At 57.0% G+C, this 25951-nt stretch overlaps 3 protein-coding genes across 4 annotated transcripts in view; 1 reads left to right on the top strand and 2 right to left on the bottom strand.

The window, feature by feature from the left end:
- On the bottom strand, positions 1-8256 carry GEMIN7 (gem nuclear organelle associated protein 7). Its single transcript, XM_004388797.2, has 2 exons — positions 8139-8256; positions 1-782 (listed from the first exon to the last, which is right to left on the bottom strand). The coding sequence occupies exon 2, from the start codon at positions 772-774 to the stop codon at positions 379-381; it is 396 nt and encodes a 131-aa protein (XP_004388854.1). The 5' UTR covers positions 775-782; positions 8139-8256; the 3' UTR covers positions 1-378.
- Positions 6458-11678, top strand: ZNF296 (zinc finger protein 296). The gene is made up of 3 exons (XM_004388832.2): positions 6458-7881; positions 8099-8248; positions 10481-11678. Exons 1-3 carry the CDS (start codon positions 7587-7589, stop codon positions 11473-11475), a joined length of 1440 nt encoding a protein of 479 aa, XP_004388889.1. The 5' UTR covers positions 6458-7586; the 3' UTR covers positions 11476-11678.
- A 722-nt stretch (positions 11679-12400) lies between these two features.
- Positions 12401-25951, bottom strand: part of CLASRP (CLK4 associating serine/arginine rich protein) — a 33588-nt gene continuing 20037 nt past the window's right edge. The window contains exons 6-19 of one of the 2 annotated variants that reach the window (XM_023742755.1): positions 25489-25573; positions 24058-24206; positions 23043-23139; positions 21935-22013; positions 21781-21854; positions 20514-20555; positions 19101-19316; positions 18701-18985; positions 16854-17111; positions 16470-16509; positions 16082-16142; positions 15762-15820; positions 15631-15677; positions 12401-12863 (exon numbers count right to left, since the gene is read on the bottom strand). In XM_023742755.1, coding sequence (XP_023598523.1) covers positions 12716-12863; positions 15631-15677; positions 15762-15820; positions 16082-16142; positions 16470-16509; positions 16854-17111; positions 18701-18985; positions 19101-19316; positions 20514-20555; positions 21781-21854; positions 21935-22013; positions 23043-23139; positions 24058-24206; positions 25489-25573 — 1640 coding nt within the window. In that variant the 3' untranslated portion in view covers positions 12401-12715. Of the gene's footprint in view, positions 12864-15630; positions 15678-15761; positions 15821-16081; positions 16143-16465; positions 16510-16853; positions 17112-18700; positions 18986-19100; positions 19317-20513; positions 20556-21780; positions 21855-21934; positions 22014-23042; positions 23140-24057; positions 24207-25488; positions 25574-25951 lie in introns of both variants that reach the window. The other variant, XR_002825945.1, reaches the window with a different exon arrangement.

The following is a 25951-nucleotide window of genomic DNA, read 5'->3' as shown; positions in this document are numbered from 1 at the left end:
ACAACTGGTTCTTTGGCAGGAGGGGAGCAGTGGGGAGTATCTCCGCGACGGCTGAACTTTGCAATGCCTTCAATAAACAATTTCCCACTCTATAATTTGCCTTCTTTTCTTCCCCTGGTCTTCTGGAACTGGCATGAGGCCCATATTTCTGTGGAGTTCAGAGTTCTGTGAGGTAGAGCATTCCTTTCAACAAGATCTAGAACTCCTTCAGTTGCAGAATTTTAATGACTAAGCTCTGGAGGTCCCAAGAAGCCAGAGTTGGTTGGAGCTTGGCTCAAAATTCCAAGGGGGCTCAGAACTCTACAGGGTCCAGCGTTCCCAGCTCAGGAACATCTGGGATACTGTGGCTAAGGCAGAAAGGTGAACGCCGAAAAGTCTTCATGGCTTGAAAGTGTATGCAATAATGTCACTACATCGGAGCAGCGCCTCAGCCTGCACACCTATAGGAGTCTGCAGCTGTGACACATAGAAGTTGGCCACATCCAGGTCGGTGGCTCCAAAGTGGGCAGTCACATGCACACCCTCATGCAACGTGAAGCTCACCTGGCGACCTGCCATGGCCAATAGGCTTCGGAGGTAGCGCTCCCGAAGGATGGCTCGGGCTCGCTGTTCCTGGGATTCCAGAGACTCTTGAACTACGGGAGACTCCTGGATTTCAGGGACCTCTGGCTTCAGGAGGGCCCTGCGTCCATCGGGGGCAAAGCCACGGCTTGAGCCATCAGGGCCCCGGGGCAGCCGAAGCACAGGCACAGGAATGGTCAGTGGAGTCTGCATTGCCCTGGCTGTTGAGTGAGAAGAACAAGGAAGACATCAGACAGGGGGCGGGGGGACTAAAAGGAGTTGGGGAGAACTGGATGCAGAGGCATGTCTACCAGGCATCTCAAACGGTACCTGTCCAAACCCCAACTCCTGATCCTACTCCTAAAATCTGCACCACCTTTCCCCCAGTCCCCCTTCTCAGGAACTGGCAGTCACCCAGTGACTTGGGCCAGAAACAGAGTGTTATACACACAAGAACGTGAGCTCCATGAGGGCAGGAATTTTTGTCTGCTTTTATCACAGCTTTATCCCTGTTCTTGGCTCAGAGCAAACAGTAAGTATTTGCTGAGAGAACACCAGCCTCCTCTCTCTCTTTATCTCTCTGACCATCCAATTCATTAGGAAATCCTATCTTTCGAGTAGATTCACAATCACACAGGAGACGGCTTGAAAGGGCTTCCACTGGCCAAATCTAGAACAATCTGAGCATTCAAATAATGACCATGGGGCTTCCTGGATCTTCGAGAACATTCAGGCAGGCGAGAGGGTGGCAGGAAACTTCATACCGGGACCTCCCCTCAGACCTTTCCTGATAGTCTCTTCACGTTTGGCCTTAGGCCAGGATTTATACCAGTGGTCAGCAAACTTTTTCTGTAAAAGGTCAAATAAGTAGAACTGCTCCATCGGGTTTTCTTGGCTGTAATCTTTGCAAAAGCCGATTGCCAGGCCTTTCTCCCGTGAAGCCGCTGGGTGAGTTCAAACCACCAACCTATAGAAGCAGCTGGCCTCACAGATTGTTGCAAAGGCTAACTGAAGACTCAGTTATGGTACCTCCTGGGAAACAACACCTTGCAAGGTTGGGATGCTGTCCTACAAGATGTGGAATCACTCTGAACCAGCCAACCAAAAAAACCCGTTGCCATCAAGTCGATTCCGACTTATAGTGACCCTACAGGACAAGGTAGAATTGTCCCATTGGGTTCCCAAGGCTGTAATCTTTATGGAAGCAGACTGCCATATCTTCCTCCCTCAGAGCGGCTAGTGGGCTTAAACCACTGACCTTTCAGTGAGCAGCCCAGTGCTTAACTACTGCACCACCTGGTTCCTCAGCACAGAGATGAGGCTCAATAAATACTGTTCTTGTGAATGGAGTGGAAATTAAGCTCCCAGGCCCTTGCTTAGCTGTGCGACCTCAAGCAAGGGACTGTTTTCTCTTCCACTGTACGGAGAAATAGCAGCAATTACCACCTAAGTGTGTTATCAGGATTTAACAGGCTCATGCAGAAAAGGGCCTGACTCACACTAAACCAGTTGCCATCCAGGCAGGAGATGTCAGTGTGTGTCAGAGTAGAACTGTGCTCCATAGGGTTTTCAATGGCTGATTTTTCTGAAGTAGATCGCCAGGCCTTTCTTCCCAGGTGCCTCTGAGTGGACTCAAATGGCCAACCTTTCCGTTAGCAGCCGAGCACATAGACTGTGAGCACCACCCAGGGACTCCAACACATATTAAAAAAACAAAAACAAAAACAAAAACCTGTTGCCATCGAGTTGGTTATCTACTCACAGCAACCCTATAGGACAGAGTAGAGCTGCCCCAAAGGGTTTCCTAAGCTGTAAGCCTTTACGGAAGCAGACTGCCACATCTTACTTCCGGGAAGAGGCTGCTGGTAGGTTAAAGTGCCAATCTTTGGTTAGCAGCCAAGCGTTTAACCACTTTGCCACCAGGTTTCCTTCCAACACATATTGCTGCTGTTGTTGTTAGGTGCCATCAAGTCAGTTCTGACTCACAGTGACCCTACAGGACAGAGGAGAACTGCCCTATAGGGTTTCTAAGGAGCTACTGGTGGATTTGAACTGCCGACCTTTTGGTTAGCAGCCAAGCTCTTAACCACTGCGCCACTAGGGCTCCAAATACTAGGTCCTATATAAAAGATAGTTGTTGGTGTTATTGTTAACTAATTTTCACATGCCATGAAATTTTTTGAAAAGTTTTTTTAACCACTTAAAAACGTAAAACCACTCTTAGCTTGTGGGTCACGCAAGAACGGGCGGCAGGTGGTAGTCTACCACCCAGGCATAGAGAATGGAAGTGTGGACTCCAAGAGATGGCTGGGTCACAGTCCTCCCGGTACCACAGGGGAGGGGGTCTGGGAGGTCACTGCAACTCTGTGAACAGCCCCTGTTTCCTCCTCTGTGAAATGAGGCATTAAAAAAAGACCTCTGAAGGTTGTTAGGAGAATGAGGGAGTGTCATGCAGAGTCCCTGGGTGGCATAAACCTTAACGCGCTCAGCTGCTAAATGAAAGGTTGGTGATTCAAGTCCACCCAGAGGTGCCTCGGAAGAAAGGCCTGGTAATCCGCTTCTGAAAAATGAGCTACTAAAAACCCTATGCAGCACAGTTCTACTCGGTCACACACATGAGGGCGCCATGAGTCAGAATTGATGGCAACTGGGAGATCATGCAGGCAAAGAACATTCCAGAGAGCCTAGCACACAGAGAACTCTGGACTTCCATATCCAATTCATCAGCAAAGCTTGTTGGCTCCATCTTCCAAACATATCTAGAATCCAGCAATACCTCACCACCCCCCTACTCTGCTCCCTCACAGGTCCTGCCACCATCCCCCCCCCCCTCAACTGGACTATTGCAGTCTCCCCCTCACCAGGCTCCTGGCTTCCACCTTCACCCCACAGTCTGTTCCCCTAGCAGAGGAGGGCCAGGTGCTAATTTAGGATTTCTCCCGCTCCCTCTGCCTGCTGCAAGAATAGACGTGGGGGACAACAGGAAAAGCAGGGAGCCCAGGGAGGCCGCTGCAATTGTCCAGACAGAAGATGAAGGTGCTTACGACAGGGTGGGGCAGTGGGGGTGGGGCGAAATGGTCAGATTAATATATGCTTTCGTTTTTGTTTTTTAAAAATATTCACTGTATTTTTGGTGAACGTTTATATACAGCAAAACAGTTTCCCATTCAACAGATTAGTAAATTTTGAAGGTCGAGAGCCCTCAGGATTTGGTGATGGCCTGGATGTGTGGGTCAAGGGGGACTCCAAGGTTTTTGCCTGATGGGGAAGACAGAGGTAAACGGGATTAAGGGATAAATACATTTTCTAATTTGTCTGACCACTGTCACTCAAAGTTCAGTCCTCAGCCCTCAAGTACTTGAGTATTTGAAGAGAATCACCCTAGTCTTCAGAGTTAGCACTCAGTAAAGGACTGATGGAATTAAGTAAGTGGACAAAGATTATGTTAAATCCCTGGACAAAACAAAATCAATACTCAAGCAATCCCCATTTCCAAATGAAGAAACTGAAGCTGAATGCTGTAAGGCCCTTTCTGAGTGCAAGCTGGTAAATGGCAACTTGGAGGCCAACTCAGGTTGGTCTGACCAGGGATCCAGGCCCCTCACCCCTGCCCTATGCAGGACTGTAGACTCGATTTGGCCAGCACAGGGGAGCCCTTGGAGGTTTTGGAGCAAAGGTGTGACCAGATAAGAATTTGACTTGAGAAAGGTCAAGGCAGGGCGTGCCCAAGAAGACGAAGGCAGGTATTATCCACTCTCCCTGGTGACCTGGCCAAAATCCTTTATCCTTTCAGTCTGTAAACCAAAGATTTACTGCCGGAAGGTTTCAGGGAAATGTCCACACCCATCCCCCGCCACTTGAAGACCAGCTGGGTTAGGCTCAAGAGCTCATCACTTAGGTCAACGGCAGGGGCAGGACGCAATTCACAGAGGTCCCTCCCTGGAGAACATCCTTTCAGGAAAATGAGAATGGTTCAGCTCAGTGGACAAACTTAGCCAGCTCTTCAAAAGTTGAGTTCAGATTAACAACGAGGCTCCCATACCCAATCAACCAAGGTGCCCACGTGTCTACACACACCCACGGGCTGCCCTGTCTTGATGCAAATTACCGAAATTCGGCCTCCAGGGAGGGTCAGAACCCCAAGGACAGAATGCCTCCCCTCCCCTCCGCCCCCGGGCCGGTCAGTTCTCTTTCAATTCTGCCCTGGCCACCCATCGCTCTCCTTTTCTTATACTAAGTAGGTCCTCCCGGCCCCCAGGCGTCCATTCCCCATTCTGCCCTGAGCGCTGGAGCTGGCCGTTCTTCCCACCTTCCGGCTCGGATTAAGGAAACGATTCCACCCCGGGAAAGGCGGGAGTCTAAGGACAACCCCCGCTATTACTACTGTGCTGATCGTCGTCATCACCTCCCCGAAGGGGAGCATGCCTCCCTCCCCCTGATGCCCATCCCAGGCAGGACGCGGGGACGTCCCCGCTGCCGGCGTTCGGGTACCAAACCGTCCCCACTGCCGGCGTTCCAGGCGCAGTCTTGCCTTTTCCCGCCACGGCCGCCTTCGCACAGGGGTGGGCGTCCCGGGCCGGGGCCGGGGGAAAGGAACTCGCTCCGACTCCCCGCCACCGCCCCGCACTCACCGAGGTCCGCAGCTCTAGCGCCCCACTTCCGCCGGCGCCCCGCTGCAGAGGCCCGGGCAGGCCGCGAGCCGCCGAGCCTGGGTTCCGTCCGCGCTGCCGCCGGTGCCCCACGTGGTGGCCGGCGGGCTCGCAGGCTCGCAAGCCAGCACATACCTGGGCACTAACCCGCCAGCTTAGCTGGCGGGCGGGCGGGGCGCTTCAGTGTAATCCGCAAGCCGCGAGATGGGGGCGTCCGGGATGCCCATTTTACAGTCGAAGAAACTGAGGCCCAGAGAGGAGAAGACTCCCTCCCTGCTTGGTCTGTTTGGCCTGCAGGCCTCTGGACTATGCACCCCCACACCCTACACAAACACACACCCACCCCTACTTGAAACCAGGAAAAAAGCTTGCAGCAGGGTAGCTGGGATGGTCTGAAGGCGGTCATTTTGTCCTCCAGCCCTCTCTGCAGCCCCATTTTACAGAAGGGGTAAACTGAGGCACTGCAGGGGAATGTCCAGTGCAGACAGACTTCGCTTCCTCAACACGGAGTTCCACGCAGGCAGGGGCCCTGTGGGCCTCTGTACTCACCAGGTTCCCAGGGCCTGGTGCCTGGCGCACAGTAAGCTCTCTGCGAATATCCACTGAAAGAATGCCAGTCACATAGTAAGAGCTTACTCAATATTTGTTGAGGGAACTGTGAATGAGCCGGGTGGAAGGATGTATTAGTGAACAAGACAGATGAGGAATCTGCCTCTCTCAGAACCTGCATTCTAGGGGGTGTGGTGAGAGATCAAACATATGGTATCTAAACCCCAGCGAGTTGGCTCAGGGGGAAGGGGAGGCAAACGGAATAAATGAGCAAATGCATAAAAAGATTTCTCAGGGCATAAAAAGTGATGTGAACAATATAAAATAAGGGCAATGGGACAGAGGGTGGCAAAGCTGGGAGAGTTTCTTTAATTGAATGGTCAGAGGAGGTGGCATCAAAGGAGAAGCCACTTCAGGTAACTCTAGTTCCAACCTCTCTGAACTCCTTTGACAGAAGGGGAAACTGAGGCCCGGGAGGGAACTGGGGACAGATGGAGGTCATCGAGTGTAAATTGCAAGGCCTTCAGCAGGGTGGGGCTACTTTAGATACGTGGTCAGGGAGGCCTTGGGCTCTCTGGAGGACAATTGAGCTGAGACCTGAATAACAATATGAGGAGCCCACCTGGCCTTGAGCGTCGCTCCTCCGGGATGTGAAATGATCAGCATGTGAAATGCCAAATGCACTCAGTTCTGGGCTGGGGACACCTGGGGCAGGACAGAGGCTGGCCCTGACCTCAGGGGGCTTGTATTCTGGGGGGTTGGGAAAGCAATCAACAAACAGTCCTGTATTAGGATGTGGTCGGTGGTAAGGGATAGAGGGAAGGGTTGGGTGTGGATGCCACTTCAAACAGTGATCAGAAACGGCCGCTTTGACCAGGGAAGTTCAAGGATGGAGGGAGGTAAGACTATCTGGGTATTTGCTTTTAATTGCCAGTCCAGGTTTAGGAACAGAGCAGATGCATATCATTACCACCCTCCTTTGCTCCAAACCCTTGTAAGTCTCTAGTCTCGGGAAAATCAAAAAGAATTTAAACTGATCAAAAGACCCTCCTGGATCTGTCCCCATTTCCTCACTGACCTCAGTCACCCACCGCTCTGTCACTGTCTTCCTTGTTGTTCCTAAATACATAAGCCAGCTGGCTGGCCCCCTCACCTCCGTCGGGTCTTAACTCCACCATGCCCTTCCCAGATGTCCGGAAGAAAACTGAAGCCCCCACCCCAGTAACCCTATCCCCTTCTTAGTTTTATTTTTCTCCATGGTACTTATCATGGAAAGCACTCTTTATTTTACATATTTTATCTTGTTTGTAGTTTATCTACCCCGCTAGAGTAAAAGCTACACGAGGGCAGGGATTTTGGCTGTTTTGTTCACTGCTGTACCCCCTGTGCTTAGAAAAGGAGTCTGGTACACAGTAGGCGCTCAATAAATGTTTGCTAAATGAATTTTGATTGTAATGAATTTCGTGGAACAGTCCAGATTACCAGTACGCGCCTAAATAGAAACGTGGCCGCTACCATTTTCTCGCGGGAGGTATGTGTTGCCAGCCTGTGCCTCAGTTTCAGCAAGCGTGAAATGGTCGGGTTAGGTCACTCCACCAGTTGCAGTGGGCACTGTCTAGATTGAGTCGGGCTGCCGGAGGGCCCCTGCGGGGCCGCCCCGGCCTCTCCCTCCAGGCCCCGCCCCCGGAGGGCGGAGCCGCGGCCCGGCCAGCACGTGTAAGAGTTCGCGGCGGGTCGCCGCAGTCACTCACCTGAGCGCCGCGCTACGAGCGCACTGCTCGTGCGTCCTCCGCCTGCCCGCCAGCCAGCTCGCCCGGCCCGCGACCCATGTCCCGCCGCAAGGCCGGCAGCGCGCCTCGCCGAGTCGACCCCGTGCCCGCCAACTCAGACGACGAGATGGAGATGCCGGACCTCGTCATCGAAGTGAAGCCCGAGCTAGACGCGCGGCCCCTACAGGCCCCGGGGCTGGGGCCCTTCTCCCCGAAGGAAGCGCCCGCACCCGGGCGTCCCGGGGGCGAACCTGGCCATTCCCCCGGCCCCACGCCCGCCGGGGCTGCCCTCCACGCCCTCGGCGCGCGGAGCCAGTGGGCCGTGTGGACGCCGCTGATCCCCAGCTCTCTCGGTGAGTTCCCCGGCCCCGGGCCGAGTCTCCCTCCACTTTGACTCTCGCGTGAGGGGAACTCCCTGCACTGGGCGCGGACCCCTGGCCCTGCACTCCCTCCCTCGGCCGGTCCTGGCCCCCAGCCCCCTTTCTGACCCTCGGGCTTCCTCTCTCACTCGGAACCCCTGACTCTCATCCTGGCCCCGCCCCGCGCTCACCACCCGCTTCCTCCCTGCAGACCGCCAGCCCTGGACCGAGAAACACCCAGATCTGTTGACCTGCGGCCGCTGCCTGCAGACCTTCCCGTTGGAGGCCATCACGGCCTTCATGGACCACAAGAAGCTGGGCTGTCAGCTCTTCAGAGGCCCCAGACCCTCGCAGGGCTCAGGTGCGTAGAGTCGGCATGCAGTCCCTCTCTCAAGTTCAAGGGCCTGGTTTCCTGCGAGAGAACCGCGGCTGAGCTGGACAGGCAGGGCAGCGAGCACGACTTCCCCTTTCTGGCTCCCCTTGGGGTGCAGCCTAGGCGTGGCCAGGGCCTGCCCCGTCCTAGCTGGGACCTGTGGCGGTGGGGGCGGGGGCCGGGCAGGGAGGGAGGGCGGCCCACAGGGTGTGGCCAGCCCCAGTAGACTGGCCTGGGGATTTGCCACAGGCACCCCCCCCCCCTGCAATCTGGTTTCACTTCTCCTTCCCCTTGGCCAGAAATAACTGGCCAGGTGGCTGGACCAGGGTGGCAGTAGGGAGGACCTCTGGGAGGGGGCAACGGCCTGAGGCTGGGGGGGGGGGTTGGTCTAGACCAGCTGGAAGGGGAGGCTGCCACCCTCTCCCACCTCTTTCTCACTTCTGGTCCATTCTGCTCAGACCCTAGGATGGGGCTTCTGTCATCTGCCCCTGATGGAATCTCCCAGCCCTGAGTGCTGGGAAGCCCCTGGTTGAGCCCTGCTCTGGGTGTCTGGATACCTGGGTTTCTTCCCTTGGGAGGGAATTAAAACCCTTAACGTGGTGCTGTGGTTAAGGCTCATCCAAATTTATGAATTTTCAGCCCTGAGGGCCCATGCCCTCCTGGGACTTTTGTGAGAAACTGAGTCATACTCAGGGTTGGGCAGAGGGAGGGTCCCACGGTGGGAGAGAGGAGGAGGGGAGGGGCTGTGATCAATCACATTTTTTTAGCTGGACCCCCTGGTGGGCAATAGCTGTAGAACGGTGGGCACTTTGGGGTTGTGGGCTTAGCTCATGTTTACTGAAGACTTAATATGGACCAAAGCTCTCAACGCTAAAGGGAGGGGACCCTTAGGATCTCCATATTCTAGCACTTGAGGAAACTGAGGCTCAGAAACAGGTATGTCTTACCCAAGATTCCACAGCTAGGGAGCAGGGGAGTGGAATTCAAACGCAGGCCAGGCTGACCCTCCCCAACCCCTACCAGTGCTCTTGATCCCGGTATCGCATTACAAAGGCAACCCCATCCAAGACTGTCCAGGATTCGAAAAATCTAATAGCAAGTGGACCTGGGACTTGTCTACTGAGGAACCCAGAGAAAGCATCAAGTGTGGGGTGGACATCGAGGGTAGGGCATCTGTGTTGCTACCCTTCCACCTCTGCGTGGCTGCTAAGCCTTCTGCCCACCTGGACCTTGGCCCCCTTTTCTGTAAGGTGGGGATAATGAGATCATGCAGGCCCCTGAGCTTGGGGCCTTGCGTAGAGAAACCCACTCAATAATTGAAAGCCGCTAGGTGGTGCAAGGGTTAAGCTTCGGTTCCCTCCCCAGGAGAAAAGACTTGGTGATCTGCTCCTGTAAAGATTCCCAAACCAAATCTGTTGCCATTGAACCGATTCTAACTCATAGCAACCCTATAGGACAGAGTAGAACTGTCCCATAGGGTTTCCAAGGCTCTAATCTTTATGGGAGCAGATCGCCACATTTCTCCCAAGGAGTGGTGCTGTCACCATTGTACCACCCGGGCTCCTTCCATAGGTTATAGCCTAGAAAACCCTATGGGGCAGTTCTATTCTGTCCCATAGAGTTGCTATGAGTCCGAGTCAACTCCACAGCATGCATTATTAAACCAACAGTCTTTTTTGAAAATCGGTTTCCCTGCTTCCCAGGTTTCTGGATTGAAATACCAATCCCAGCCCTTTCAATCTGTGTGACCTTGGGGATGGTGTCCCTCTGTGCCTCAGTTTCCCTGTATGGAAAAAAGAGGTTTTATTTCCTGTTTGAAGGGTAGCTGTGAGTGAGCTGATGCAGGCATGGTCTAGTCCACAGGACCCACTTACTGGATTGTGTCACCTCCTTAGCCAGGCCTTCCCACCACCCTGCACAATACAGCACTCTGCCCCTCTACGAAAATAGAAGGAATCCCCGGGTACTCTGCACCCACTGCACAGATTACTTTCCTGGTTTTTGTCTGCCCACATCTCTGAACGCCAGCTTCTTTGAGAGCAGGGAGTTTTGTCTGTCTGTCATGTAACTGCTGAGTCCTCGGCCCCCAGAACAGAGCCTTTCCCACAGAAGATGTCCAGCTGGCAGCTGTGAACAGCTGTGGAGCTGCGACTACCATTACTTTGATCACGTAAGCAGTGAGCGCTCCTACTAACTGCCTTGCCCCATTCTCTTCTCCAGAACGTGAGGACCTCAAAGCTTTGAGCTGCCTCCGCTGTGGGAGACAGTTCACGCAGGCCTGGAAGCTGCTGCGCCACGCCCAGTGGGACCATGGCCTGTCCATCTACCAGACAGAATCCGAGGCCCCAGAGGCCCCACTGCTGGGCCTGGCCGAGGTGGCTGCTGCTGTGTCTGCCGTGGTGGGGTCGGAGGTTGAGGCCAGGGCCCCCCGAGTGAGCGGCCGGCGGAGCCCCACCTGTTCTGTGTGCAAGAAGACCCTCAGCTCCTTCAGCAACCTCAAGGTCCACATGCGCTCGCACACGGGCGAGCGGCCCTACGCCTGTGACCAGTGCCCCTACGCCTGTGCCCAGAGCAGCAAGCTCAACCGCCACAAGAAGACCCACCGACAGCTGCAGCCCCAGAGCCCCTGCGCCGCTGACGCTGGTCAGGAGCAGGCCTCCGCGGCACCCCCAGAGCCAGCCGCCCACGCCGCCGCCCCGGCCAGCACCCTCCCGTGCAGTGATGGGGAAGGGGCTGGAGCCGCTGCCACAGCAGGTGTCCAGGAGCCTGGGGCTCCTGGGGGTGGGGCTCAGGCAGGCCCCGCGGGTGACGGCTGGAGAGCCGCTGCCCCCAAGGAACAGAGAGCTGACCCTGCAAAGAGCCAGAAGTCTTTGCCCAAGAAGATGCAGAAGTCAGCAGGAAAGAGCCGCGGGCCCGGGGGCAGCTGTGAGTTCTGCGGGAAACACTTCACCAACAGCAGCAACCTGACAGTGCACCGGCGCTCGCACACGGGGGAGCGGCCCTATGCCTGCCAGCTCTGCCCCTACGCCTGCGCGCAGAGCAGCAAGCTCAACCGCCACCGCCGCATGCACGGCCTGGGGCCCGGCAGCACTTGCTTCCAGTGTCCCCACTGCTGCATTCCCTTTGGCCTGCGAGCCACCCTGGACAAGCACTTGCGACAGAAGCACGGGGAGGGGATGTCTGAGCACCGGGCTGCCCCTGTGCCCCACTCTTAATGGCACTGTTGACCTGCCTGTCCCTCCCCCTGCTCCAAGTAAATCCTCCCTCCTCTAGTGCTCGTTTGGACTCTGGCTTTCTTGGGGTGTCTCAGGTGGGGTGGGAGGCTCCCCTCCTCGGGTAGACGGCTGAACAGACCGGTTTGGGGTGAGCGGAAAGGCCGGCCCCCAGCACCTGGGGCATAGCAGGACTGGCACAGAAAGCTGCGCTCCCAGTTCACGGTGTGGGCGAGGCCAGGGCAGGGGCCGAGGCCAGGGCAGGGAGCGGCCTGGACCTGTCGCCAGAGGCCCCTGGGCGAAGAGAGTCCCTGCCCAGCCTCTGCTAGGTGCGGGCTGGCACTCGTCCACACATGCAGGCAGGTCTGGGTCCTTCCACCCCGCAGCGGTGCCCATGCCTTCGCTTCCAGCACGCCTGGCTGAGCCTCCAGGCCCCTGACCGACACAGCAGTTCGGAGCAACAGCCCCACTGCCCTTGCACCATCCAGAGGTCTGGTTCCTCCAGGAAGGACTGGCCCCGCCAGCAGCACTGCCACGCAGCCAGTTCCCAACCCGGGACTGCCCTGTACCAACCACAGACCACACTGAGGCCAGGTGAAGGGAATTAAATAACGTTTGATTTTATTATTCCACCAGAGATAAAACCAGTAGCATCTCAGCTTGAACCCTACCCCGCACTGTCCCACCTCCCCCACCCACCCTCACCCCCCGTCTTCTGCCTAGTGGCGGTAATGGGGGCTTCGGGAGCGGGACCGTGAGCGCCTGGAGAGAGAAGGTGGGGGTGACCCTGTGAGGGTGCCTTGGAAGCAAGAAGCCTGCCCTACCCCAACATGCTGGGGAGCAACACCCTGGGGCATGGTTGGGGTGCAGGATGAGGGCTATGCCCTCCCGCCAAAAAACCCTGATTTCCAGGGGAGGGTCTCTGGGGAGCTGGGCTTACCTTCGGGAAGAGCTGTATTCCCGACCTGGGATGAAAGGAGGAGGGTGGAGACAAAGCAACAGGCCAGGGCTCCTGCCTAACCCGAGTCAAAGCTGGACTACTGGGGTTCCCTCCACCTGAGGCCACATCCACTGACAGGATGGGACAGAGAGGGCGCCGGGGACCTGCTGCCTCTGCCTCCCCCACCACACTGGGAACGGGCATTCTTGATCACTCTGTGATGACATATATTGTGTGTCTCCCTCTTAGGAGCTTCACTGTGGAAGGCTAACTGGAGAAGCAGCTTTGGTTCCTCTAACCATGTTATGACATTCTACTCCCTTTAACACCGGGGCCTGGGGAGCACTCCAGGCCAGTGGGGCACTCACTGTAGCGGGGGGAGGGCGAGCGGCTCTGCCGGCTGTACTGGCGTTCCCACTCTTCTCTCTCCTTCTCTCGGCGCTCCCGCTCCCTGCAGGGGGGCAGGGGAGACAGCCAACAGGAAGGGTGTGTCCCCCTGGGAACACTGACTGCCAGGGTGGCAGCAGCTGTCTGGTCTGCTCAGGGCAGGTGCCAGTCACACACCAGTACAAGCAGAACGGTAACCCAAGGGGGAGGTGGTGCTATTGTCCCCACGTGGAAACGAGCCACTGAGGCTCCGGGGTGACAGGCTGGTGGTTGGGATCTGAACAAACATAAGGGGACGAATGGTTCCATCATTGCTGCCCTGGCTCAGGGTGCCATCTCAAGTAGAGGATCTGTATGTGCTGAGTGCTTAACTGGCCCATGTCAGAATGAACAGGCTTAGCAAAGCCAATGGCTACATTTAGTGGGCGCCTCCTCCATGCCTGGCCTTGAGTCCTCCAACGAGCCTATAAGGTGGGGCCATAATCCCCTCCCCATTTAATAGACGAGTAACTGAGGCTCAGACAGGAGAAAGGCCTGTAGCACTGGGCAGCAGAGCCAGGATGACCACAACGCCAAGGCTCTGACTGCTCTGCTCCCCCACCTCCTCAGCCTCTGATGCCCAGTACACAGTGGGCATGTGCATTGCAGTGAATTACTAATATGTATCTTAAAATCAGTTTTTGTACCTCCCACAAATGACTGGGTGGGACTCTGCAAATGAAGTGATTGTGGCTCACCAAGGGGATTGGACAGCTTGCTAATAATGTAAATTAGATGCATGGCACACTTCTGGGAGTGGGACCATGCAAATAAGGTGTACAGAATCCTAACAAGGGGATTGGTCAGTTCTGCCATGCCACTAGGATTAAGAGGTGGGAAGGTAAGATCTCAACACCCCCAAGAAAGAAGACCCAGAAGTAGAACAGGTCTGGAATCCCTGTGCAGAGAACCTCTGAGATCCAGGAGACAGAGAGGGGAGCTGTTACACAGAAGGAAAACAAGTGATATGGGAAAGATAGCAGGAATCAGGAAACCTGCGTGAGACAGCTGTGGTGGGGCTTCTGGGCCCACGGAGTGAGAAAGCTAAGCGCCTTTGGGCACAAGGCTTACTGGCTGACTCGGGTACCTCTGGGAACTTATTGGCAGAGCTAAAAAAGCTTGTTAACACTTGCCCAAGCAGGGCAGAGGCCAGGCTAAGGGGCCAGAGAGAGGTGTGCCTGTGGGCATAGCTGAGAAGAGGCTGTCCTGATGGAAGAACTGTATCCTAGTGTTCCTGAACCTGAATTATCACCTGTTACTTCCTAATAAATCCCATAACTGTGAGTATGGTCTGTGAGTTCTATGTGGTCACTGCAACGAATTATGGAACCCAGCAGAGAAGCAGAGAGTGCTGTGGGAGGGACAAGTGTCAGAATTGGTAAAAAGAGGAAGAGGAGGAGGCATGAGGAGGAGGTCAGACATAGGAATCAGCCTTGAGCTGTTGATCTTGATTCTCCTTCACCTTGTTAAGTCTGAGGTCAGATGCCACCCCCACCATGCCATTTTTACAGCATGCAATAGACAATGATGACAACCATAACAACAGCAGCTTCAAGACACCAAGCCTTACTGCAGGACCCTGTGAAACCCTGAAAGCAGGCCCTGTAGAGGGGACGTGCCATGTGACCTCTGTCTCACAAAGGAGTCCCAGCTCCAAGAGGTTAGGCTGCTCATCCAAAGACTCACAGCAAGTATAGAATGGAACCAGAAACAGCTAACAGGCTACACAACAAGCTCCTGGCCACTGAATGACCCATCTCCTTACCAACACCAAGCGTCATGGCCCCAGGTGCTGCGCAGGGGCCCTGGATGGGCTGAGTTTTATGGGCACCAAGGCCTGGACTGTCCACACTGCAGACTGTCCCGTAGCACAGAGCATTAAGGGCAGTTCGAGAGGGTGAGTCCCTGGTCCAGGGCCACACAGAGGCAGCGCTGGGATTAGACTGGCTCTGAGGGCCTGGACGCCTCACAACACTGCGACAGAAAGAAAAGGAAGCAGGAGGGATGAAGAGAGGAGCTCTGGTCTCCCCAGCACTGGGTGGAACCAGCCACGGGGCTGGCATCAGTTCACTCACTCAACAAACATTCACTGAGCGCAACTACACACACGTTCTAGGCACTGAAGATACAGCAGGAACACACAGCAGATTCTAACAACACGTTAGCAGGGAACACACACAGTGAGTAAATAAAAACACGTGTCATTAATGCCGGTGGAGGTTAGTGCTACAAAGAGTTCTAAAGCAGGCTGAAAGATGGGGTCTTCAGTGGATGGCCAGGGAGGGCCTCCGGAGTGAAGTGAGGGAGGGAACCGGGTAGGTATCTGGGGAATACCCCAGCTTGGAGGCTGGAGGAACTGGTCGGGGTCGAAGTGGCTAAACTAAGTTGGGAACGTTGTTAGGTGCCGTTGAGTCAATTCTGACTCATGGCGACCCCATGTGTGCAGAGTAGAACCGCTCCATAGATTTTTTAAGGTTGTGACCTTTCAGAAGCAGATTGCCAGGCCTGCCTTCCAAGGTGCCTCTGGGTGGGTTTGAACCGCTAACCTTCTGATTAGCAGTCAAGCGCCAAGATGTCTGTGCCATCTAGGGACTCCAAGTTGGGACTGGAGGAAGGAAATCGAGGCAGAGGTGGTAGGAAGGTGGCGGTCACCACAGCATGGCCCTGAGGCTCTAGCTCTGATGTGCCCACAGAGGGTGGGCAGAGCTCCAGTGAGAAGCCAGGCAGCGGGGCACGTGGGCAGCCCAAAAGCAGGAGGGGGGTGGCACAACAGAGGGGTGGGGGTGCCTTACTTCATACGGATCTTGCGGGCCATGGCACGCAGCTCGTCCTCCCGCTCCTGTGGCAGAGATGGCTGTGAGGTGCAGCCTGGCTGGGCACCCCACCCACACCCTACACGTGCCCCCCCATCCCTGCCTCATACCTGCCGCTCATGCTCCTGCTGGATCATCTTCTCCTGAGCCGCCTTCTTATCCGCCTTGACTGTAGGTGGAAGGAACACAGTGGCTGAGTGGGGCCTCAAGAGGCGCCCACCCAGGTGAGGATGCTGAGCCCAGAGAGGTCAACCAGGCTGCTGAGAGGCCCGGGCAGGGTGACCGCAGAGCCACTCCTCCCCGACCTCCCCTGTCAGCTCCTGGCCTTTAGGAAGAGGCTGGGCCCCCAAGGCCAGGGCTGGTCGTCCAAGTGCTTCTACTGCTGCGGGAGGAGGAGCTGGGAGAGCAGAGGGGAAGGTGAGGGACATACACTGCCTGTTCAGGGCCTTCTGCATCCTCAGCTTCAGCTTCTCCTGCGGTGTCAGCTTGGGCTGGGGAAGGTGAGAAGAGACGGAGCGGGGTGGGTGTCCCAGAGCTTCCACAGCCCACCTCAGCCAAGAGCCTGGGACTTGTGGGGGCAGTCGGGGGAGCGGCAGGCTGTGGACACCTGCCATAATGGTCTGGGATGCTCAGGCAGAGTTGTGTGGTCAGGAGAAGAGGGGGCAGGATTCTCATGGGGCACAACCCCCCCCAGTCCCCTCCACCCCTGGGGCTGGATCTCCCGGCCCGCCCAAGCCCCCCTGCAGGCCCACCGGGCCCAGCTCTCGGGCACTGCTGCTGGCGGGAGTTAGACGGGCGAGTTCCAAATTCTTACTGACTTTGGCAGCTCCTGTCTCTTTACCAGCGGCAGGCTCGGTCCTGGGGGGGGGATGGCAGAGGGCATGATCGGGAGAAGGAGAGGGCAGCTGCCACCTCCGACCCTACACAGTATGAGCACTGCCTCAGCTCAGACACACAGAGCCATTGTCCTTCAGGCCCTCCAGAGAGGGGCTGTATCTCCCTCTAAATCCCTTTCCAAGACAAGGCTGTAACTGCAGACCCCCCCGGACAGGGCCATGTCCCCTCAGACCCCAGAGCAGGGCCATGTCCCCTCAGACCTCCTAGGTAGGGCCAGCTCAGGTACCCTTCAAATAGAAAGCGGTGTGTTCAGCCCCACCCCACCCGAGGCTGACAGCCCTCATCCCTGAGAACCGACTGCTCACTTTTTCAGCTTCTCGCCCACGGCAGGGGACGCCGCCGGCCTGGCCAGCTTCTCCCTCGGGGGCGATGGCGAGTGACTCTGGCTACGGCTGTGGCTGCGGCTGCGGCTCCTGCTATGGCTGTGGCTGCGGCTGTGGCTCCGCGTCAGGCTGCGGCTGCGGGATGGGCTGAGGGACCAGCTGCTGCGGCTGCGGCTGCTGCTGTGGTGCCTGGGGCCTCGGGCGCCCCGCCTGTACCGGTCCCCTGAGCGGGAGCGGCTCCTGAGAGCACGGCAGGGCAGGAGAGGGCCATGAGGCTCAGGGGATCCCATCTGCACCCCTCCCCTGGCCCCAAATCAACAGCTCTCCTGAGGGCCTGCAAGGCCTGTGCAGCCCAGTGTGACCCCGATTTGTCTCTCCTGGTACCTCCCCTCAAAAGCCCCCAGAGCCCGCTCCCTCAGGGCTCGGAACCCACATTGTCCTCTCCACACCACTGGCCTGGTGCCTGAGTCGTCCCTGACCCGGCTTCACTTCTCACACAACTCACTCAACAGCCAACTTCTCTGGGAGGTGACCTCAGAGAAAGGGCGAGGGGAACTCAGCTGGTCTGCTCCCCTTGGTATGTCACGCGCAGCTCCCGGCACAGGACACGTACCCGGGTGACCTAATCTGCACCACCTCTTAATCTTGCCTAGGGTCCCACATCTCAACCCCAAAGGGTCTCTCCCTCCCCAACCCCTCTCCCTCAGTCTCTGCACACATGCCCCACCCTCCTCTGCTCAGGACCCTGGCGGGGGCTCCCTACTCTCAAGCCGGCTTCACTTGTAGCCAGGCCGCCCCCTCCTTCCCTGCCTCTCCTGTCACCACCATGGGCCAGGCTACAGGGGAATGACCTGGAAGCCAAGTCCAGGCCCCACTCTGATTCTGTGGTGGCTCTCTTAGATTCTGACACAACAAAGGTTTGTTGTCAAAACTGTGAAAATAAGAACTGCCCTTTAAAAATTCAGACTTTCAAATTCTCTGGGGCAAGTGGAAGACTGGGGCACACTAGGCCCGTCAGATGAGATGTGTGCTCCCCAGGTCACCAGGGTGCACGTGGCACCTCCATTTTCCCTGCCAGCCTCCAACCCCCGGCCCCGCCCAGCTGGCTGACACTGCGATCCATGCTGCCAGCGCTAAGAGCACTCAGCGAGTGCTCGGCCGCTTCCGAGCGCTTCACGTGGCTCCACCTGTTGCGCCCTCCCAACGACTCGATGCAGTGGGCGCCCTCGGCACAGCTACTCCACAGACGGAGAGATGAGGCTGAGCTGACACCCCGGCAGTCTGCTCCACAGTCCGTGCTCTCAACCCCCAAGCCCCAGCGTTTCCCGAGAGCGCTCCAACCCACCGGGGGATGGGGACGGCTCAGTCTCCCAGACAGTGTTCCTTCCCACCCGTCTGTGCTCGCCCATGAAGGGCTGCCTGCCTGCCCTCTCCCGCTACCCCTGGCTCACAAACACAGGATCTCCCCCTGCTGACTCGCCCCAGCCCAGGTCCCATCCCTCACTGCAAACTACAGAGTGACTACACAGCTTCACCCCCTCGGCCTGGAACCCCTGACAGAAGAGGCAGCAGCCCCCTCTCAGAACATAAGGCCACCAAGAAGAAATGCTCAGTCTCTCTCCCAGCCATGAGCTCAAAGGACAGCGCTAGCTTGGGGCTCTGAGTAGAGTGGGCACATCTCTCCTTCTTGAGGAGAGCGGTGGGTGGCCTACACCTGCCCCTCGGACCTGGCATTCTTTGAACATGGTGGCCATGTCCCCTACTTCAGAGCATGGCTCCCTGAGATCGGAGTCCATGTCCACCCCACACACTTGGGGACCCACACCCACCTGCTTCTGCGCCGGGGCCCGTAACCACCGCGCCGGGCAGGCGAGCGGGAGTAGCGGTGTCCGTCCCGGGAGCCCCCACCTGAGTGGCGCCGGCCGCAGCTGCGGGAGCGTGAGTAGCGCCGGGAGCGGGACCGGGAGCGGGACCAGGACCAGGAGCGGGAGCGGGCGTGGCGACCAGAGCGGTAGTAGCCCCCGCCACGGCGGGAGCGGGAGCTGGAACGAGAGCTGGAGCGGGAGCTGGAGGTCCTCGAGGCGGAGGAGGAAGAGGAGGAGGAGGAGCGGCGGCTGCAGGCAGGGCACGGAGGGGCGGTCAGCACGGCCCTGGGCCGCAGCCCCCCACTGCCCCGGGTCCCCCCCACGGTGGCCGGGGCGTAGGGCGGGCGGCGTGAGCGTTACCGACCGGGCGCTGGCATTACGTCCCGGTGCGGGGCCGCCGGGCTGGGGGGGTGCGGGAGGCTTCCCTGAGGCAGCCCCTGATGCGGCAGCTGCAGCTGCAGCTGCAGCTGCCTCCTCATCGCTGCCCCCAAAGCTGGTAATGAACGTGATCTTCTCCTCGCGGCCTGGGGTTGGGGAGCGGGAGCGAGAGCGGGACTCCGAGCTGGACTCCGAGGGTGACCTACAGAACAGGGGGGGACACGGCTCACTCACCAGGCTCCCCAACTCTGGCCACCAGATAACCAGACACACTGTGGAGCAGCAGAACCACAGCCACGGGCCCCACAGCAACACTGGAAACCCCCTACCAAAGAACCAACCCAAAAGGGCAGAAAGGGACCAGCTATGCACAAGGATTTCGTTCCTGACCACAAATCCGAAAGCAAATGAACGAAAACTGCACTGACTTTATGTGGCTGTTAAAAACAGACGAGAAAATCTACGCTCAACGTGGAAAGTATCCCTCGATATATACAACAGGAACCAGTTGCCATAAAGTCAATTCCAACTCATGGCAACCCCATGTGTATCAGATTCCACAGGATTTTCAATGGCTGGTTTTTTTTGGAAGTAGATCATCATGCCTTTCTTCTGAGGCACCTCTGGGTGGCTTCAAACCGCAAACCTTTCAGTTAGCAGCCGAGCACGTTAACCATTTATACTACCCAGAGACTCCCAATATATCAAGTGGGACAAAAAGGCAAGTTATGAAATGTTAACGGTAGTACAATCCCATTTTTATAAAATAAATGATTTGGTATTACTAACAGTTCCTATCTGTAAAACCAGACATTTTCCTAAAACTTTAACATGTTTTATCTCAACTAACCACACACTAGCCCACTAGGCAGAGGCCACCTTTCCCCAACTCTAAAGAGAGAACTGCAGCTCAGAGAGGTACAGCCCCTTCTCAAGGCTGCAGAGCTCAGATGAGGCGACTGGGGTTAGATTGAGGTCTATCAGCCATCAAAGCCCCTCACCTCCACCTGACCCACCCACTTCCACACTCAGGCAATTCTAGGCTCCTATTTCTCACTAGTGATTTCTGGGAGTTGACATTTCGGGAGACTTGATTTCTAAGTCACAGCTAGCTATCTGCCACGTTTGATCATTTTTACCACAAGGCCACATAATTACGTTTAAAATGAGAAAAACAAAATAACAAAGGTTTAAATCTAAACAAAAAGAAACAAAACTGGGAAAAACAGGCTAACAATATGGGAAACAGAAAAATGGTTCACACCCCAAGCTGACACCAAGTGCTAAGAGACCCTAGGACACATCCACCCAGGACGGCGTATAGGGTGGCCCCTGCCCCTCCCCACCACGTGTAGCCCCGAATCTCAGGCCCCGCCTCTCCTGGGCCCCTGGGACTCACCGCTTATAGGGGTCATAGGTGGGGCTGTCTCGGCGGGCATAGCTATGGAGAGAACGGGGTGGGGACAAGTGGGGGATTGAGGTCTGAGCAGGCATGGAATTGAGTCCAGCCACCCAGCCTGGGGGATCAAGGCCAGGCACAGTCAGGAGGGGCTGAGGCCAAGAGAGTGTCCTGTCCTGATCCCTCCACCTACCCAGCCTCAGATCTATCCAAAGCCCAAACCTCGGCCCCACTTCACACACAATGCCCAGACCATCCTGACGCTGAGCAACAAGGGTTCTGGCAGCCTCAGTTCTGCTTGGCCTCCTGACCTCAGACCGGAAGCACTGCTCCTCCCTCTCCATGTCCCCGGTTACGCTAACGAGGGTCCTGGCTTCTTGATGATGATGCTTGAACTAAAACAGCTACCATGTCTTAAATGCTTCCTAGGTACCAGGCACTAACTGCTTCATGTTCCACTCCTCTTTGTAACAACTCTCTGATGGAGTACCATGAAGACTCATTCATACTTTGCAGCTAAGGAAACCGAGGCCCAGAGAGGTGAAGTCACTTGCCCAGGGTCACACAGCTCATAACTGAAGGAGCGGGATTCAAACCTAGCGCCTATGTTTTCACGCACTACACTATGTGGGCTTCTACATGATGACGATGATGGGGGAAAGCAGTCCTGCCTTTTAATGAATGTCTTCAGACCCTGCACCCACATCATGTCACCAAAGCCTCACAGAAACCCTTAACGGCCCTCTTTTAACAGGCCTGCCTGGCCTAGGAGGCTGTGGACAAGCTCACTACCCATCACACCACCTCATCCAAATCCACCCCAAGACCTCCAGGTGGGGTTGTCCTGGCAGGTCACAGTGCCGTGTTTCCCAAAGGAGGAAACTGAAGCTCAGATAGGAGAAGTGGAAGTCATGTGCCCAAACTCCGACAGCACCAGTGGGACTCCAGGGCCAGGCCCTGGCCCCTCAACTCTTCCAGCCAACCCTGCCACAGCCCACGCCATGTGCCACCTCCCCATTGGCTCCCGGGAGCATGGCAAGAGCCCCATGAGTGGAACAGCTAATGGTAAGGGGGTCCACACACCCCTCGAGGCCATGCCCACCTCTACACCTCTGCTGGGGACATCAACTGCCCCACTAGGAGGTCCCCCTCCTTGAGCTTCAAGTCCACCTCCAAAGTCTTCGTGGCCTTGAGCCCCTGCCCCCAGGCTCCTCAGAGCCCCCACAAGACTGTCACTGACAGGCCGGGCACAAAAGAGAAGCCCTACCTGGGCGGGCTGATCTTGCGGCCCCTCAGCCGCTTCTCCCGGAACTCCCTTCGCTGGCGTCGGGAACGACGGCCCTAGTGTGGGGAGCACCAGGCAGGTGAGGGTGCGCCCCCAGGCACTCCCTGCTCCCCCGGCCCGCAGGCCCTGCTCTCACCGAGTACATGGCCTTCTCCTCCTCCAGGGCCTTGGCATGCTTGATGGCCTCCGCCTCTTCCTTGTCTTTCCGGAGCATCCTGGGTAGGGGGGTGAGGGTCACGGTGGAGGAGGGGCCGGTCACAGGGTGATGAGGGGTCACAGGCAGAAGGAGGTGAGGGAGCCCGTGCCATCCCGGGGTCTCTCATTCATTCAGTGATGATTTGTCAAGCACCTACTGTGTGCCAGTCAGGTGCTGTTACAGGTGCTAGAGACTCAGCACTGAAAAAAAGCCATAAAGCTCACCCCCTTGAGCTTCCATTCTAGGGGAGCAGGCAGACTATGAACAAGCTAGTAACACACAGAGAATGTCATACGGTGAGAACCTTGACAGGAAAAAGCAAGCATGGAGGGGGACACAAAGTGCAGGCAGTGGACAGAAGCTGCAATTTACACAGGATGGTAGCAAAGAAAGTGACATCTGAAGAGAAACCTGTGCTGAGGGCAGGTGGAGGGACCAGCAGGCAGAGAAGCCTGAAGGCAGGGACGGGCCTTGGGCATTTGAGGAGCAAGGAGGCCTTGAAGGCGGGGTGTTTGGAAAGAAGAGACACTGTCAGGAGGGAGAGGGGTCTGGACAGCCAAGGCCTTGTGGGCCGTGGTGAGGATGCTGGCTTTTCCTGAGTGAAGTGAGCACCGGGGGTGGGGGTGGGTTTGTTCTGCGCTGACTCGGGTTTACTCTGTTTCTGACTCACTGCTCTGTTAGCTGGGGCTGGTCTGTGAAATCTCATGAGTGAAGAGTTCAGTGCGGGGAGCACAGAGGAGGCTGAGCGCGTGAGCAGATGAGTGAAGCCTATCCACTAGGGGGCGCTGTCTGCCAGGCCCAGGAGACCAGGAGCTTGAAGGATGAGACTGGCCACAGGCTACCCTGAGGTGGCACACTGAGTAATGGTGCTGCAGCCTCCGTTTCTGCACAGGTGAAGTGGGCTGATGAATGCCCACCCCCTGGGTTCCAGAGCCTGTGTGTGGGGTCCTGGGCAGGGCTGGCATGTGAGAGCTCAGGGACCGGGTGGCAGGAAGAGGCCTGGATGGGGCCCACAGGGGATAGAGGGGAGCTGGCGGGCAGCGCTCACCTAACGAAGTCACCGTCGGCCATGCCATAAGTCGTTGCCTGCTTGTTGAGATCTGCCACCTGCTCCTGGTTCAGTTCATCCACGTCCACCTCCACGTCTGCACCAAGAGAAGGGCTGTCAGGGGCGGAAGCCCCGGTGCAGGGACGGGAGAGGAGACAGTGCCCCGGGAGGGGGTGCCGGGGGCACCCACTAGCCTTGAAGCCACTTCAGGGAGGGCCTGGTCAGGTCTGGTGTGTCTGGAGGCCCCCAGAGGAGAGAACAACACTGTGGTGGGGGTGAGGGGGACTGGAGCCGGGGGCTGTGATGGAAGGCAAATGAATGAAGGGTGGGATGGATGGATGTGTGGCTGGAGAGGGAGGGGTGAGTAGGGGTGGGCAGATGGGCAGATGAAGATTCAGGTGGGTGTGGCTGGGGCCTAGGAGGATGGTAAGTGGAGGCAGGGCCTGGGAGAGTGGTTAAGTGGAGGCGGGATGTGGGAGGGTAGTAAGTGGAAGTGGGATCCAGGAGGGTGGTAAGTGGAGGTGGGATGGGCGGACGGAAAGCACAGGCTCTGAGGGAGGGCGAACGAGCGGACAATGGCTGAGTGAGCGGTAGAGGAAAGGCCGGAGCCAGACGGAGGATGCTGGCTGGGTATTCAGGTTGGGGGGTGGCACAGTGGAAGGCGAGGCACAGAGGCCGGGACTGAGGGTGGCTCTGCGAACAATGGCCACTTGTTTTTGCAGGAGAGAAAGCACGGGGAAGAGACAGCTGGCCCAAGCAGATGAAAGAGCCCAAACCTTGCTGAGAGAAGTATCATAAAATGAGAAACGAGAGAGCGTCGCAGAGAGGGAGACAGAAAAATGAAGGCAGGGAAGAGGAGAGCATGAGCGAGACAGGAAGGGCGGAGGAGGCTGGTGCGCCCAGAGCAGGGGAGAAGAGAGGGCTCATAATCGCGGATGCCCCACGAGGGTGAGGGACGAGACACAGAAACGATGCCCAGGGACTGGGGGTGGAGAGGGCAGAGAGGGGACCCCACCGATGTCGGGGATGACCTCATCTTCATCCGAGTTGCTCTCCTCCTCTGCCGGCGACTCCTCCTCCTCTGGCTTCTCTGCCACCTTCTCCACCTCGGCTACCGTGCTGTCCTCATAGGTGTAGCCAATGGAAGCCTTCTTCTCTGCCAGCCTGGGACAGGGGAGCCGTAAGACGGGTGGGCCCAGTGGACAGGACGCAACCACGGTGACCAACCCTGAGGGCCTGCCTCACTCCTTCCAAGCCCCACATACTTAGCTCTTGGTACGCTCGCCTCCAGGCCCTTGCACACGCTCTCCCCTCAGTGTGGAGCCCTCTGCTCCACCATGCACCAGCTCCCCACCCCGCCATCCTTCAGGTCCCAGCTCCAGGGTCCCGGCCTCCAGCAAGTTCTCCTTGACCCCTCAGAGTGGGTCGAGCGCTGCCCTGAGTCACACTATCAGGGGACGGGTCCATCCTCTCCACTGGACCACTGAGTTCCAAGGGCACGGTGTGGAATTATCTTGGGCAACAACGTGCCCCTAGCATTGCCCAGAAGAGAGCAGGGGTCTCGTGAAGGTCTGCTGTGAATTAATTTAGTCAACATTCCCGAGGATTTCCCAGTGCCCGGCCTCATCTTGGAAGCTGAGAATCAGCAGCATCCTCAGGGAGCTTCCAGTCAGACCATGTGAGCAATCTTAGGTGGAGGAAACCAGCAAGTGCTTCGGGTCACCCAGAAGGAAGGCCTGGGAGCAGCAACGAAGCACCCACTGAGGAAACTGCTGGTCCCCTGGGCCAGGGGGCTCCATGACTGCCCGTGGACAAATGAAACCATCCCCTTGGAGGAGGAGGGAAGGGTAACCCTGGCAGAGGGCACGGTGTGTGCAATGGCCTAGGGACACTGAGCATGGTCAGACTAGGGTGGAGGGCAGAAGCCAGACCGACGGCCCCAGCTGCTGCCCCCCAGTCCCCAGCCACTTCTCAAGGGACATGTCTCTGAGAAGGTCCCTCCATAGTGACACGAGCTACTGTTGCTGTGAGCTTACTATATACCAGGTACCAAGACAAGCGTCCTACAGGCTCAACCTCCGGCAATCCTCACGAATGCAGGCAGTGGAGGCTCCTGACAGCCCATTTTACAGAGGAGGACCCCGAGGTTCAAGGAGGGAAGGCCCACTCGGGGTCCCAGCCAGGGTTCCCACCAGGGCCGTCTCTCCACAGGGTCTGTCTCAGAACGGCACTGCCCACTGCGCCACGAGCTGAAAAGCACGAGGGAGAACTTTCCACAAACACTTGCCCTCCAACTGCTGCTTCTTCCTCGAAACGTGTGTTAATCCAGCAAGTACCTACTGTGTGCCAACACTGGGCCTGGCTCTGGGAGGCACGGCGGACAGGATGGACAAAGCCACGGCCGGGTGGGCTCCCAGCCCTCCTGTCTCCCCCAGCCCCAACTCACTTCTTCTTCTCGTCCTCACTGGGTCTCTGGAGGCCTCCATACAGCTCGTCGATGTAGATCTGGTATAGGCACTGCTCCTCAGAGACTGTGGCAAGGCAAAGGCACGTGCGTCACACGGGTCGGGGAAACCCAGAGGGACACGTGAGAAAGCACTGGGGGCTAGCAGGGTGGGCGCAACCCAAGGGAAGCTGGGGACAGAGTCACTGATTCCAGAGAATGACAAACTGTGTCTATGGGGACTCAGGAACCGCAGGAGAGCCCTGCCTACAGCACTCAATGCCAAGTGACACTGAATACGGCACTTAGCTTCGCAGCCTCTGCTTCACTTTTTTTTTTTAGTAATATGTTATTTTTGTTGGTGGTGAAAACATATACAACAAAAAAGAATCTGCTGCGGTCGAGTCGATTCCAACTCACAGGCACCCTACAAGACAGAGAAGAACTGCCTGCCCTGAGGGTTTCC

This window comes from Trichechus manatus, unplaced genomic scaffold, assembly GCF_000243295.1.
Source record: "Trichechus manatus latirostris isolate Lorelei unplaced genomic scaffold, TriManLat1.0 scaffold00216, whole genome shotgun sequence".
Taxonomy (NCBI): Eukaryota; Metazoa; Chordata; class Mammalia; order Sirenia; family Trichechidae; genus Trichechus; species Trichechus manatus.
The sequence above is the reverse complement of the archived record's forward strand: the minus strand, read 5'-3'. Positions and strand labels throughout refer to the sequence as shown.